Source organism: Chelonia mydas, chromosome 4 (genome assembly GCF_015237465.2).
Source record: "Chelonia mydas isolate rCheMyd1 chromosome 4, rCheMyd1.pri.v2, whole genome shotgun sequence".
Lineage (NCBI taxonomy): Eukaryota > Metazoa > Chordata > Testudines > Cheloniidae > Chelonia > Chelonia mydas.
Window position 1 is genome coordinate 116,034,724 of NC_057852.1, and position 13,499 is coordinate 116,048,222.

The window sequence follows — 13,499 nt, forward strand, 5'->3', positions numbered from 1 at the left end:
CCTGGCTGAAGACAATGCTATGAAATGGCTAGGCACACTGCGCATACACTGAGAGTACACAACTGGTGCATTGAATGATATGAGCACTACATCCTGCCCTCAGTTATGTAATGTGCATCACAGAGTATGGCAAAAATTCACCTACTGCTCCTGCGCATACTAAAACAATAGTTAATAGATACAGATTGTGCACTGCTGGATGACAAGAGCACAAAATCCAGTTCTAAGAATAAAAACTATTTACAATGCAAAAATCAAACTATTGCAACTTATACAAAAATTGTTTTTTAACAATGATTCAGATGATTTCAACGTACACCAGCTCCTTTTTCATGACCCTTATTTGGAAATAACCTTCGTCTCACTAATTGATGCACTGAATGGCTATCCACCTCATTAGCCTGTGTTTGCCCATGCAGCCTTTTTGGAATTTAGGAAGTTCTTTTTCTTTTTTCTTGGAGAACTATGCAAAGCAAGTATGGGATCCCTTTGATCACGGAACAGAAATATCTTCTCCCCTGTGTCTAATAGCTCAATGGCTTCTGCAGCAGAAGTGTTCAATGAATCAGGCTGGCCAGAAGGTTCCACAGGAGGGTGTCTAGACAAACATCCGAGATGAGAGAATGATGCTCTTTCCATGAGTGCAAGTTGCTTCTTCTTTAGCAGGCTATATTAAGAAACGGAAATTGAATTTAAAAATGATTTATAATAGTTCCGGCACAAAATGGTTCGCTTGACTGTATAGTCATATCCTGGCAAAAAATATTCATTGTACTTTGGGAGACTAATGTAAACCATATTTAGAAATTGACATACTGTATGTATCATTTTCGCCACCCCAACCAAATTTCCACTTCACTGTATGAAATATAGCATTCAATGAGTAAGCAGCCTTAGAACAAATGTTACATACAAGGAGGCAAGTGGGCAAAACATGTGGAGCATCAATATTTCCCTTGCAAGGACTTTAATATTATTGTACAGTAAAAGTACAGGATGCTTTATGAAACAGGAGTTCTGTATTCACATGCATTCCGAGAACTGGGACAACAGTGGTAGAAGACACATGTTTGTGAATATTTTCATGAATTCTAAAACACTTCTCACAAAAAGGACGACTCTTGGGAGATATGAGGTACAAGGAGTTGTATTTTCCCCCATATCAAGTACTAATTTTTCTTTACCTTTCTTTTCTCCTGTTTGCAGAATGCATCTTTTCCAAGCCTTTGCTTATCAGATCCTGCCTTACTTTGCTCTCTAATGCTTGCCATGACCCTTGGTGCTTCCTGAAGGAATAACGGGGGCAGGGAGGGAAACAAAAGAAAATCCTGAATTTTACATCCCCACCTTCAAAACAAAAGACACCAAAAACAAACAAACAAAAATCACCACCACCGTCTGGTTTTAGGTATTAAAATGAATGTTAATAATAACTTAAATACATTCTGCAGGAATGTTCAGTTATTTTTGCTATAATTTCCTGCCCAACAATATTTATTATGGGAGAGATCCTGGCTCACCCTGTACTCCCTGGCAAGGAAGTGAGGTAGTGTAAGTTTCCTCCTTCATCCTCTGTGTGTTTCCCACATTCTAGGTTGCATTAGCCTTTGTGGATCTGCCATCCCCCTTCCTGTGCAGGTGGGCAAGGAGTGGGAGGGCAGGGGTAAGGACTGTGCAAAGCCTGGACTCCATGCTCACAACATACCAGCCAGCACAACTGAGCCAGTGCAGAAAGGAAATTTGTTAGGATATACATATTCAGGCCTGTCGGTAAAGGCCTGTACTCGAAGAATTTAGGTGTATTCTTATCACTTGGCTAGTTATAGAGGTATAAAAGAAAGAATCAAAATCACTGTAAGATCCTTCTCTTACTGTGACAGTCTGAGGCCCTGTTCTTAGGCTAAGGCCTTTGGCTAAGCAGCAGAGGCAGCCATAAGCTGGGAAGCGAGCGGTCACATCCTCACATTCCAAACTAGTCACATTGAAATAAGGTGCTATTGGGCTGTTAGGAATACAATCCTGTCCTGATAGTGCCTATCACCTCCAGAGAAAGGGAAGTACCTAGAAAATGTAAAAGGAAACTTAGTTTGATAGAATCCTGTCTGGCAAGAACTCACTTATCAATAGCTGGGATGTGAAATCCTCACTTCTGTATTGTTTTGTCATTATAGTTCCCACTTTGCTATTCTTTGTCTGTATAATCTCTGTCTGGTTCTGTGATTGTTCCTGTCTGCTGTATAATTAATTTTGCTGGGTGTAAACTAATTAAGGTAGTGGGATATAATTGGTTACATAATCATGTTACAATATGTTAGGATAGGTTAGTTAAATTTCAAAAAAATGATTGGTTAAGGTATAGCTAAGCAGAACTCAAGTTTTACTATATAGTCTGCAGTCAATCAGGAAGTGAGGGGGTGGGTGTGTGGGTGGGGGAGATGGGAACAGGGAATGGGGGTGGGGAAATTGGAATCATGTTTGGCTAAGGGCAGGAATGGGAACAGGGACACAGGTAAGGCTCTGTGGTGTCAGAGCTGGGAAGGAGGACACTAAGGAAGGAAACTGGAATCATGCTTGCTGAAGTTCACCCCAATAAACATTTAATTGTTTGCACCTTTGGACTTGGGGTATTGTTGCTCTCTGTTCATGTGAGAAGGACCAGGGAAGTAAGTGGGTGAAGGAATAAGCCCCCTAACAAAAGTAATCTCAACCAGGAAAGATTGGGGAAAGATTACATTCCCCAGGGAGTGAGGGGGAAACCAGGAACCAAACTGTGCCTCGGGGCTGTGAATTATGAGGTTGCACAAGTGCATAAATGTTTGCAAGACAGGAGCCTTGGAATGCAGCTAGTTCTCATGAGGTATTGTCACTTTGCTAGATTTAAAAGAAAAAAAACAGTTGCCTACCTTTTCGTAACTGCTGTTCTTCGAGATGTGTTTCTTATGTCCATTCCATTCGAGGTGCGTGCACAGGCATTGGAGATTTTTGCCTTAGCAGTATCGGTAGGGTCGGCTGTGGCGCCCCCTTGAGTACTGCGCTCATCTGCTGGTATATTAGGCGCCACCGACCCTACGCCCTCTCAGTTCCTTCTTGCCAGCAACTCCAACAGAGGGGTAGGAGGGCAGGTAATAGAATGCACATGAGCAACACATCTCGAAGAACAACAGTTACGAAAAGAAAGGTAACTGATTTTTCTTCGAGTCTTTGCTCATGTTGATTCCATTCTAGGTGACTCGCAAGCAGTATCTTCAGAGGTGGGCTCTGAGTTCATGGTCTTGCGGCTTGCAGCACTGCTCTACTGAAGCCAGCATTGTCCCAGGCCTGCTGAGTAAGTGCATAATGGAATGTGAACATGTGGACGGACGACCAGGTGGCCGCCCTACAGATTTCCTGGATAGGCACCTGGGCTAGGAAAGGTGCTGAAGAGGTTTGTGCCCTGGTTGAGTGGGCGGTGACAATCGCCAGAGGGGACACCTTTGCCTGATCGTACCAGCAGCAAATGCAGGCAGTGATCCAAGAAGAAATTCTTTGAGCAGACACTGGACGACCTTTCATCCGGTCAGCCACCATGACTAACAATTGCATTGATCTGTGGAATGGCTCGGTCCTTTCAATGTAGAAGGCTAGCACCCTCCTGACATCTAGGGAATGCAACCGACGCTCCTCCTCCAACCTATGTGGCTTTGGAAAAAAGACAGATAAGTAACTGTCTGACCACTTTGGGGAGGAAAGCCGGGTGTGTCTGCAGCTGGACCTTGTCTTTGTAAAAGACTGTATAGGACAGTTCCGAGGTAAGCACCCTAATCTCAGAGACCTTGTGGGCTGATGTTATTGCAACCAAGAAAGGAGGAGAGAGCAGGAAGTTAGAGGCTCGAAGGTGGGAGGGGTGGTGTCCCATGAGTTGTGATAGCACAAGATTCAGGTCCCACAGAGGGACGGAGTCCCTGATGTGTGAGTAGAGGCACTCGAAGCCCTTGAGAAACCTGGCAGTCATATCCTGGGTGAAAACCGACCTACACTAGAGGGGCGGATGAAAGGCCGAGATAGCGGCCAAGTGGACTTTAATAGATGAAAGGGACAGGACTTGGAGCTTGTGATGCAGAAGGTAGTCCAGGATTAACTGCAGCGAGGCCCACTCGGGCTTTATTCGAAGTCCAACAAGCAAACCATTTGGTTAGGTAGGTCACTCTAGTGGAGGGCTTTCTACTGCCCAACAGGACCTGTTGGACACCAGCTGAGCCCTCCTGCTCTTCTGTGTTTAACCATGCAGCAGCCAAGCCATCAGGTGCAGTGCCACCAGGCTCAGATGCAGAAGATTGCCGTGGTTTTGGGACAACAGTTCTGGCCGGAGCAATAGCTGTAACAGAGCAGCCACCGAGAGGTCCAGCAGCGTGCCGAACCAGCGCTGGAAAGGCCAAGCTGGTGCTATGAGGATCACCTTTGCCCTGTCCTGCTTGATCTTCATGAGGACTCTTGAATTAATGGCACTGGAGGGAAGGCGTACAACAGAGCCCCCGACCAGGGGAGCAGAAAAGCGTCCAACAGCAAGTCTGTCGATCCCCCGAATCAAGCAGAAAACATGGCATTTCCTGTTCTGCCTGGACGTGAACAGGTCCACCTGGGGAGTCCCCCACCTCTGGAAGATGATGCTGACCACTTCTGGATGGAGGAACCACTCATGGTGAGATAAGAAGGTCCTGCTGAGGCGATCTGCCAAAGCGTTCCTGGCCCTGGGGAGGTATGCGGCTACGAGATGGATGTCGTGTTGAACACAGAAGTCCCAGAGCTTGAGGGCTTCTTGGCAAAGGGCAGACAATCTGGCTCCGCCTTGCTTGTTGATATAAAACACAGCCACTGTACTGTCCTTCAGGACCTGGACCACCTTGCTTTTTATGTGAGGTAGGAAGGCTTGGCAGGCCAAGTGAACCACGCTGAGTTCCCTGACATTGATGTGTAGGGAGCCATCGTAAATCGACCTTGCATGCTGAGATTGCCCAGGTGGGCTCCCCACCCTGAGACACTGGAGACAAGGGTCACCGATGGGGCAGAGAAGGGAACTCCTTCCAACACCGATCCAGGATTCTGCCACCATGTTAGTGATGACGGTATCTGGTCTGGGACTCTGACTACATGGTCCATGCTGTGTCTGTTGGGGACGTAGACTGATACTAGCCATGCTTGCAGAGGCTTGAGGTGGAGCCACGCGTGCTGGACCACATAAGTGCAGGCTGCCATCTGGCCCAACAACTGCAGACACATGTGAGCAGTGGTGAGAGGGTGGATTTGCATGCACGAGATCAGGTCCACCGTGGCTCAAAACCCGGCATCGGGGAGGAAGGCTCTGGCCTGAGTAGAGTCGAGGACCACTCCAATTACTCTATGCACTGCACTGGAACTAAGGTTGACTTTTTCTTGTTTATTAACAGCTCCAGATTGCGACAGGTGGAGTAAATCAGATCGAGGTGGCGCCACACCTGATCCTGGGACCGGCCCTTTATTAGCCAGTTGTCGAGGTACGGGTAAATTTTAACACCTCGACGCCTCAGGTAAGTGGCCACTGGCACTATGCACTTTGTGAACACTCTTGGGGCTGACGAGAGACCAAAGGGCAGTGCCGTGAATTGCAAATGGTGGTGGCCCAACATAAAACGGAAGAAGCGTCTGTGTCCTGGGAAAATGGAAATATGCATCCTTCAAGTCGAGGGTGGCATACCATGCAAATCTTCAACGTCTTGAGAGACCTGTTGAGGCAATGCAGGTCCAGAATGGGTCTGAGGCTCCCTTTTTGCTTTCGGGATTAGGAAATAGTGGGAGTAGAACCCTTTCCCTTTCATGTTCCAAGGGACCTCCCCCACCGCCCTCAGGCACAGGAGATTCTCGACCTCCTGAACGAGGAGTTGCTAGTGAGAAGAGGGATGAGGAGGGACGAGGCAGGGGGCTGGGAGGCAGGGTCGGCCATGAACTGCAGGGTGTAACCCGAAGATATTATGTTGAGCACCCAACGATCCGAGAAAAGCTGCAACCAGGCCGACCGGAAGGGGCACAGGCGGTTGAGGAAAAAGTAGGAGGGTGGATCCTGGGATGTCACTGGGGCGTCGTCCTCGTGTGCACTCTCAAAATGACTGCTTCTGGCCTCCTTTGTTTCTGGAAGGGTCAGGCTGAGCAGATGAACGGAAAGATGATGGGTGATGCTGCTTAGACCCCTTGTCTTTATCCTTTCCTGTTGGTGCTCAGCTGCGAAGTTCCCCTGGACCTAGACTGGGGAGGCAGAAGAGGTGGAGGACGGAACAACTTCCTGGCCTGCTGAGGGGTGTGAAGGCCCAAGGAACAAAGGGTGGCGTGGGAATCTTTAAGGCTGTGGAGCTTTGCATCCGTGAGCTCGGAGAAGAGCCCTGCCCCCTCAAATGGGAGGTCCTGAATGGTGGCCTGTATCTCCTGGGATAACCCAGAGGACTGTAACCAGGAGCTGCGCCTCATGACCACCGCAGAAACAACCATCCTGGCTGCCGAGTCTGTAGCATCCCAAGCCATCTGGAGGGCCTCTCTCGCCACCGCTGTGCCCTCTTCAACTAAGCATCGAACTCCTAGGCTCGGTCCTGTGGGAGGGCCTCCTTGTATTTGTTAAGGGAGTCCCACAGATTAAAATTGTATCCGCCTAAGAGGGCCTGGTGGTTAGACACCTGAAATTGCAGGCTGGCCATCGAGTAAATCTTTCTGACAAATTAAGTCCAGTCTCTTGGCATGCGACTGACTTGGCGCTGCCTGTCCCTTTCATTAACAGCAGACACGACCAGTGATGCCGCTGGAGGATGGGTAAACAGCTATTGGAACTCTTTTGCAGGGATGTAATACTTGTTTTCCGCCTTCTTAGAGGTAGGCAGAATGGAAGAGGGGGGGTCTGCCACAGCAATTTGGCTATCTTAAGGACCCCTGGGTGGATGGGCAGCGTAACCCATGCTGGGGTGGTAGAGGATATAACATTAAAGAGGTCGTCAGACTCCTCTGCCAACTCCTCAATTTTTAAGTTCATATTGGTAGCAACTCTTTTATGGAGCGCCTGTTGCTCCTTGAAGTCGTTGGGGGCACACCACCGCTTCGTCTGGAGACAACTATGATGATTGCACTGCCAGGGGAGGGACGGGTTCCCCTTCAGTCTCCTTAGGCATCGTAACCTGCTGTGCTGACCCTGCGTCACATTCAGTAGAATCATAGAATATCAGGGTTGGAAGGGACCTCAGGAGGTCATCTAGTCCAACCCCCTGCTCAAAGCAGGACTGATCCCCAATTTTTGCCCCAGATCCCTAAATGGCCCCCTCAAAGATTGAACTCGCAACCCTGGGTTTAGCAGGCCAATGCTCAAACCACTGAGCAATCCCTCCCCCTGTGTTCTGACTCTGGTGACGGCAGTGCCTCAGGTGGTTTGTCCGAGGCGGCAAGGGAAGAACGGTGGGAATACGGGGTCGGCATCATGGGCACGCCCCACTGGTTCCAGTGTGGCTATTGAGCCACTGTCCCTAAGGCCATTCCACCACTGCAGGCGCCATGCCGGCTTCGCGGGTTGGGGGTGAATCACCGCTCCTCAGCAGGGGGCTAAACTCCCAGTCCGACTTGGACCATTGCCCTTCCGGTGACCAGGGCAGAGTCGTCGAGGCCTGAGTCTGAGAAATGACCCTGGTTGGTGACCAGCAAGGCGAGGATCGGTCCCTGCCCGATGAGAGGAAACAGAGAAGTGGAGACCAGTGCTGTGAATGGGAGCACTCCCGCTCTGTTGGGCACCAATGTCTGGGAGACCATGATGATGACCTGCACCACGGTGATCTCAGGCTGGAAGCTCACTGGTACCAGAGGTACGGGGACTGGTGCCTTGACTCCAGTGGCCCATGCCTCACAGAGGGAGAGCGCGGCATCGGGAACCTGAGCCTACTGACCGGAGACCGAGTGTGCGGGGCCGGAGTCCTAGGCCGTGGAGATGGGGTTCCACGCCTGCGGTCTGGAGACCAAGAATGCTCCGCTGCCCTATGGGGCAGTTCCATGACCGGCTTGCCCTTAAGTGTTGGGGTCTTAGCCGAATCTGGCGCCTGGTGTGGCATCTGCGGTGCTGGCTGGCCTGCTTGATCTTTCGCCACCGGGGCCACTTTGGGCAACAAGGGCCCCAGGAGAAGCCAGCGTCCCCTGCCACTCCTGGGAGTGGGATACCTGGCCAGGCTAGGGGCCTAGGGAGTCTGACTGCAGAGGTACCCCTATGAAGTGGTACTCCTGTGAAGCTCCAGGGCTCTTCTTCTTTTGCAGCTTCTTAGGCACCAGCGAGGGGAAATGGTGCTGGGCAGAGCACTCCACACCGATGCCAAGGTGCTAGGCGCAGGGTCCGAGCGGGACGGCTCCAACGCAGGATGAAGCGCAGCCTCCATGAGGAGGGCCCTCAAGCCGATACCCCACTCCTTTTGGGTTGTAAGGTGAAAGTTCTTACAGATTCTGCACTTGTCCTTCCTATGGGATTCCCCCAAGCACTTCACACAGCTGTTGTGGGCATCACTAATAGGCATCGGCCTGTTGCATGATGAGTATGGTTTGAAGCTGGAGAACGGGGCATGCCCCACCCCAGGGCGAAGTCCCAGCCAGGACTCTAATTGCTGAACTAACCTAACAGTTAACTTAATGGCTAACTAAGTACCTACAAACCGTAAACAAAGAAAACAGACAATGGGTTGTATAGAACCGCTAACGCTCTTGCACTGCCGGTCACGGGCGGTAAGAAGGAGGGCGTAGGGTCGGTGGCACTTAATATACCAGTGAATGAGCACAGCACTCAAGGGGGCCTCACAGCCGACCCTACAGATACTGCTAAGGCAAAAATATCCACCGACTGTGCACGTGGGCTTGCACGCACCTAGAATGGAATCGACATGAGCAAGCACTTGAAGAAAAAATTAAGATCCCTATATTGCAAAAGCATCTGCATAAGCATGAAGTCCCACTTGCTTGAATGGGACTCAGGTGGGACATAAGAATTTGTCTACATGGATTTCTTTGGAGACTGGGGCCTAAAATAGAAAAGTTATGAGCAATTAACAGTTGGTTATTGAGTTTGCTCTGTGAACATTTTAACGATTTCTGCAAAAAATAAGACAGCGCTGCCCACTACGTAGTGTGTTTATATTACCCTCTAGGATTCAGGGAGAACCACACACTTTGTTCTGTCCAAGCTGATGAAAGGCTGGCCAGGGATGGATCTATGGTGTTTCTTGCAAGGACTTAAAAAGGGAACTGATTGCTAAAACTGGGTTTGTATATGATGATACTGAAGCCTCATTAATTGTTTGGACCAAAGTGACAGTGATCTTATGAGACAGTTGATTATGTAAGATTTTTACTGGCCAAGACAGTGGAAATCTAGCTAGGTTAGCTCCTCTCCTAAGATCACTGTCATCCTGGGCTGAAATTTTGTAAGCACAGCTGTTCTTGCGAGTTGTCATCTCTGCAACTGAACTGGAAATGTTAGCCCCTGATTTTTGTTCAAACACAGAACACCAGAATCTTAAGACCCTGTCTGGATCTAAAGCCACACATACCTATATATTTGTAAAGGTTCAGATTCGAGCTTCTGTGTATATATAGTGCTTTCTTAGAATTGTGAGCGTCAAACTGCAATTTATTGCTTAGTTTACATTTTATTTCTTGTTACACATAAGGTCAAACATATTTAAAATAAACGAAAAACTTTAGAAAGGACTACAAGATACAAACACCAGAGTTATGGACTGACTGGTCAACTGGACACCATGGGGAACCAGAAGTAAGCTACCAGGCAGCAGCAGAGACAAAAAACCCCAAAACAAACAAGCCAGCAAATACTGTACCGTGCCTGTATTTGCATCTTAAAGGTTGGCACATCTGGGCTGCCTGTCCCTACTCCCACCCCCAACTCCCCACAGCCTCTTACAGGTAGGAGGTAGTGAATGCTGTTTTCCCCTCTCCCTGCCAGGCTGGGAGGGGGACAAGCTTGCAAGCTCAGAGCCTGGGAAAGAAACTTCCCAAGCTGCTACTGAAAGCTGGCCTGGAGCCGGAGCCCGAGCTCCTGCCTGCATCCTGTGCTCTGGAGAAGTAGCTCAGTTTTAAAGGGCCACAGCCTGCACTGCGCGCTCACTGACACTGCAGTGCCCCAGGATGCCTTACTCATCACCCTTGCAGACAGGGGGCTAGAACCAGCTGTCTGTCCCCACCCTCACTCGCCAGGCAGCCACTGCAGAGCTATGAGCCCCAGCTCCAAGCAGTCTACCCTGAGGAGCATCCCATAACGTCTTGTTCAGAGTTACAAACAACCTCCATTCCCGAGGTGTCCGTAACTCGGAGGTTTGACTGTAATTTACAGATCTTTTTACTCCATATACTGCCTACCTCCGTGTGTTACAGCAACAGTTTACAACAATTGAAGCCTGCTATACTTAGTATAAATATTACGAAAATAAATGGTGAAAAGAAGAGTGTATAGATAAGCAAATGGAAATTAAAACCAATAAAATACATCAAAAGAAAATGTAGCAAATAAGAAAATGGAGGAAGAATATCTAAAAGCAAAGAATGAGTTGTTTCATCTATGAACGATACAGATCACATTTTTCCTCTGTTAAAGTCAGATTGTAGTTAAGATATTTATAACTATGAAAAAGTGATCTAGTTAAAATGATTTAGTCACCCCCAGGAATAACATTTCAGCAGGAAAACCCATTCATTTGCTTGACTGCTGCTCCTGTCGGTCCAATGGTTATATATTCCCTCAAAGTAATAACCTCCAGCTGGAATTTTCAGCTATAAACTGACGCACACTTACCTCTTTCTACAGCTGTCAGCTTCCTCCCCGTTGATGTCACTTTCAATAACACTGTCTGAATATTTGTCACTGATTGAATCCAGAACAGAAAGAAGCTCAGTCTGTGAACTCGAAGGCAGCAGTAAGTTCAGCAGTCTGTGCAACATCCCCACCGGTACCATTGTCAGTCTGGTTAAATAAGCTGCCAATTGGAGCTCCTAGAGGAATCAATGATAAAAGTTCAGACACGTTCGGCATACCATGAGGGCGTGCCTCTCCGGCATGTGCTATTATGGCCTGTTATGCCCTGCCGGTACATTGTACTCAGCACCCTCTGGATCTTTTCAAACAATTACCCAGACCACGTTAGTTCAACCCCTCTTTGCAGGGTCTGGTTTATTTAACATTCTAACATATACCCCTTAACAGAGTCAGGTTTATTCCTCAGCAGTAACTCACTCGTTTAGCCTCTAGTTCATGCCCTCTCTGGGACCATGTAAAAGTTCTATTCAGTTTCCTCCACCGTTCAGCAGGCCCACCCCTCCTCCCAGGGCTGGGTTGTACGTCACACAAAAACCCTGTCCCTCTCCCTCTCCTTAATACAAGAACCTCCTGGATCTCCTCCCTGAGGCTGGATTTAGGCTTCAGGACAGTAGTAGGGTCTTATGCAGCTTCTCCTCCTGACCGTTTTCCCCAATCCATCCTAGCCTCAGGCTGGGAGGGTTCAGCAGGCAGACCGACCCCTGCTGCTGTCTTCTCCCTGTTAACTCAGGGTCCTGCAGGAAACTCTTCACCCCCTGCAGTATCTACAGGCATCTACCTGGCTTCTGAGGGAAGAGGCAGCATTTATACCGGTCCCTTCTCCCAGCTCATTTTTCTATTGGCTGGGTGAGAAGGGAGCCTTGCCCCACCCTCTCTGCAAGGCTCCTGGCCCTGGGGCTTAAAGTTACAGGATCTCTTCTCCAAACACTATTCATTCCCAGAGACACTTTCCCTCTAGCTCTATCCCCCTTATGTCTCTATATCTCTCTACTGGATCCTTAAAGAGCCATGCCGCATGGCAGGGTGGACTGACCACTAGACTCTACTATCCTTAAGGGGCAGACCTCCCCATCACACAACACTACAACAAAATAAATGATCAGTAACTTTTAATTTGAAACTTTACAAAATTTACCACTTTGGAGGAAAAACAATTCAATGAAAATCATTTTAAAGTCAATGGCTTTAGAAACTAGTGCTATTATCATTTGCTTCATCACTTCCACCATGGACCAGTGTGTGCATGAAGATCTTTCACTTCTGGACACTGGGACTACAGGATTATAGACAGCCTGACTCTGTGCATTAAGTCATTATGCAGCCACATAAATGGCTGTGCAATGCCCCATTGTTTGGAAATTACCATGTAACCTGTGGCTCCAGAGCTACATGCGGCTCTTCAGAGGTTAATATGCGGCTCCTTACCTAGGCACTGATTCCGGGGCTGGAGCTATAGATGCTAACTTTCCAATGTGCTGGGGGGTGCTCACTGCTCGACCCCCTGCTCTGCCCCAAGCCCTGTCCCCACTCCACCCCTTCTCCCAAGGCCCCTTCCTCTGAGACTTGCATGCCCTCGCTCCTCTCCCTTCTCCCCCATAGCCTCCTGCACATGTGAAACAGCTGACTGTGGTGGGAGGAGGGAGTATGTGCTGATTGGTGGGGGCTGCCGGCAGGGGAGTGGATGGGGAGTGGATGGGGGCTGTTGACGTATTACTGTGGCTCTTTGGTAATGTACGGATTGGTAAATTCTGGCTCCTTCTCAGGCTCAGGTGGCCACCCCTGCTCTAGAGTCTAAGCCTTCATTTAAAAAAAATTAAGTCTCTAGCCCTTATTGTGGAAAAGAAAACCTTCAAAATGGGAATGGAATGCACAACTATGCATATTCCTCAATCGGCAGACAGCATGGAGCAATTGCTAGGAGAGAAGTGTGAATGACGGCCATTCATCTCAAAGAGGCTACTAACTCTGAAGCCTAATGATGACAATTTCAATGTTAAGTATTTCACTGCTTTTCATTTCAGCAGAAGCATCGAGCTTGTGTGCTTATCCACTGTTTCCGGGTGAAGGGCAGACGTTGGCACAGGCTGCCAACAAGAGCATGTGGCTACTGCCAAGCAGGGCTGCCCAGAGGATTCAGGGGGCATGGGGCAAAGCAATTTTGGGGGCCCTTTAATTAATTAAGCGCCTTTTTAAGTTTTACTCACCCGGTGGCGCTCCGGGTCTTCGGCGGCGGGTCCTTCACTCGCTCTGGGTGTGTTCGGCGGCACTGAAGGACCCGCTGCTGAAGTGCCGCCCAAGACCCAGAGCGCCGCCCTGTCAGTAAAAGCGCTTTTGTGATCGCTCCCCCTGTTCGCTCCACCTGGCTATGCCACTGGCCCTTCCATAAAAAAAGTTGCAATACTACAGAATACTATATTCTCGTGGGGGCCCCTGCGGGGCCCGGGGCAAATTGCCCCACTTGCACCCCCCCCCCCCCCCCCCGGGGTGGCCCTGCTGCCAAGGGCTTCTTGTGATGGGAATTCAAACCTCCATTCCCTCAAATTTAAAATCATCTCTGCTCCTATCTAAAGCAGAAAAAAAATCAGAAATACTCAGTCATCTCTTGGATACTGCAAACAAACTCACTCCACTTCCCACTCCTTTTCAGGTGCCA

At 48.9% G+C, this 13,499-nt stretch overlaps 1 protein-coding gene across 6 annotated transcripts in view; it reads right to left on the reverse strand.

The window, feature by feature from the left end:
* Positions 1-339: 339 nt before the first annotated feature.
* Positions 340-13,499, reverse strand: part of EVC2 (EvC ciliary complex subunit 2) — a 164,273-nt gene continuing 151,113 nt past the window's right edge. For all 6 annotated transcript variants that reach the window (XM_043544659.1, XM_037898083.2, XM_037898082.2 and 3 more), the window contains 3 exons: positions 10,826-11,022; positions 1,185-1,286; positions 340-667 (listed from right to left, as the gene is read on the reverse strand). In XM_043544659.1, coding sequence (XP_043400594.1) covers positions 397-667; positions 1,185-1,286; positions 10,826-11,022 — 570 coding nt within the window. In that variant the 3' untranslated portion in view covers positions 340-396. The remainder of the gene's footprint in view (positions 668-1,184; positions 1,287-10,825; positions 11,023-13,499) is intronic.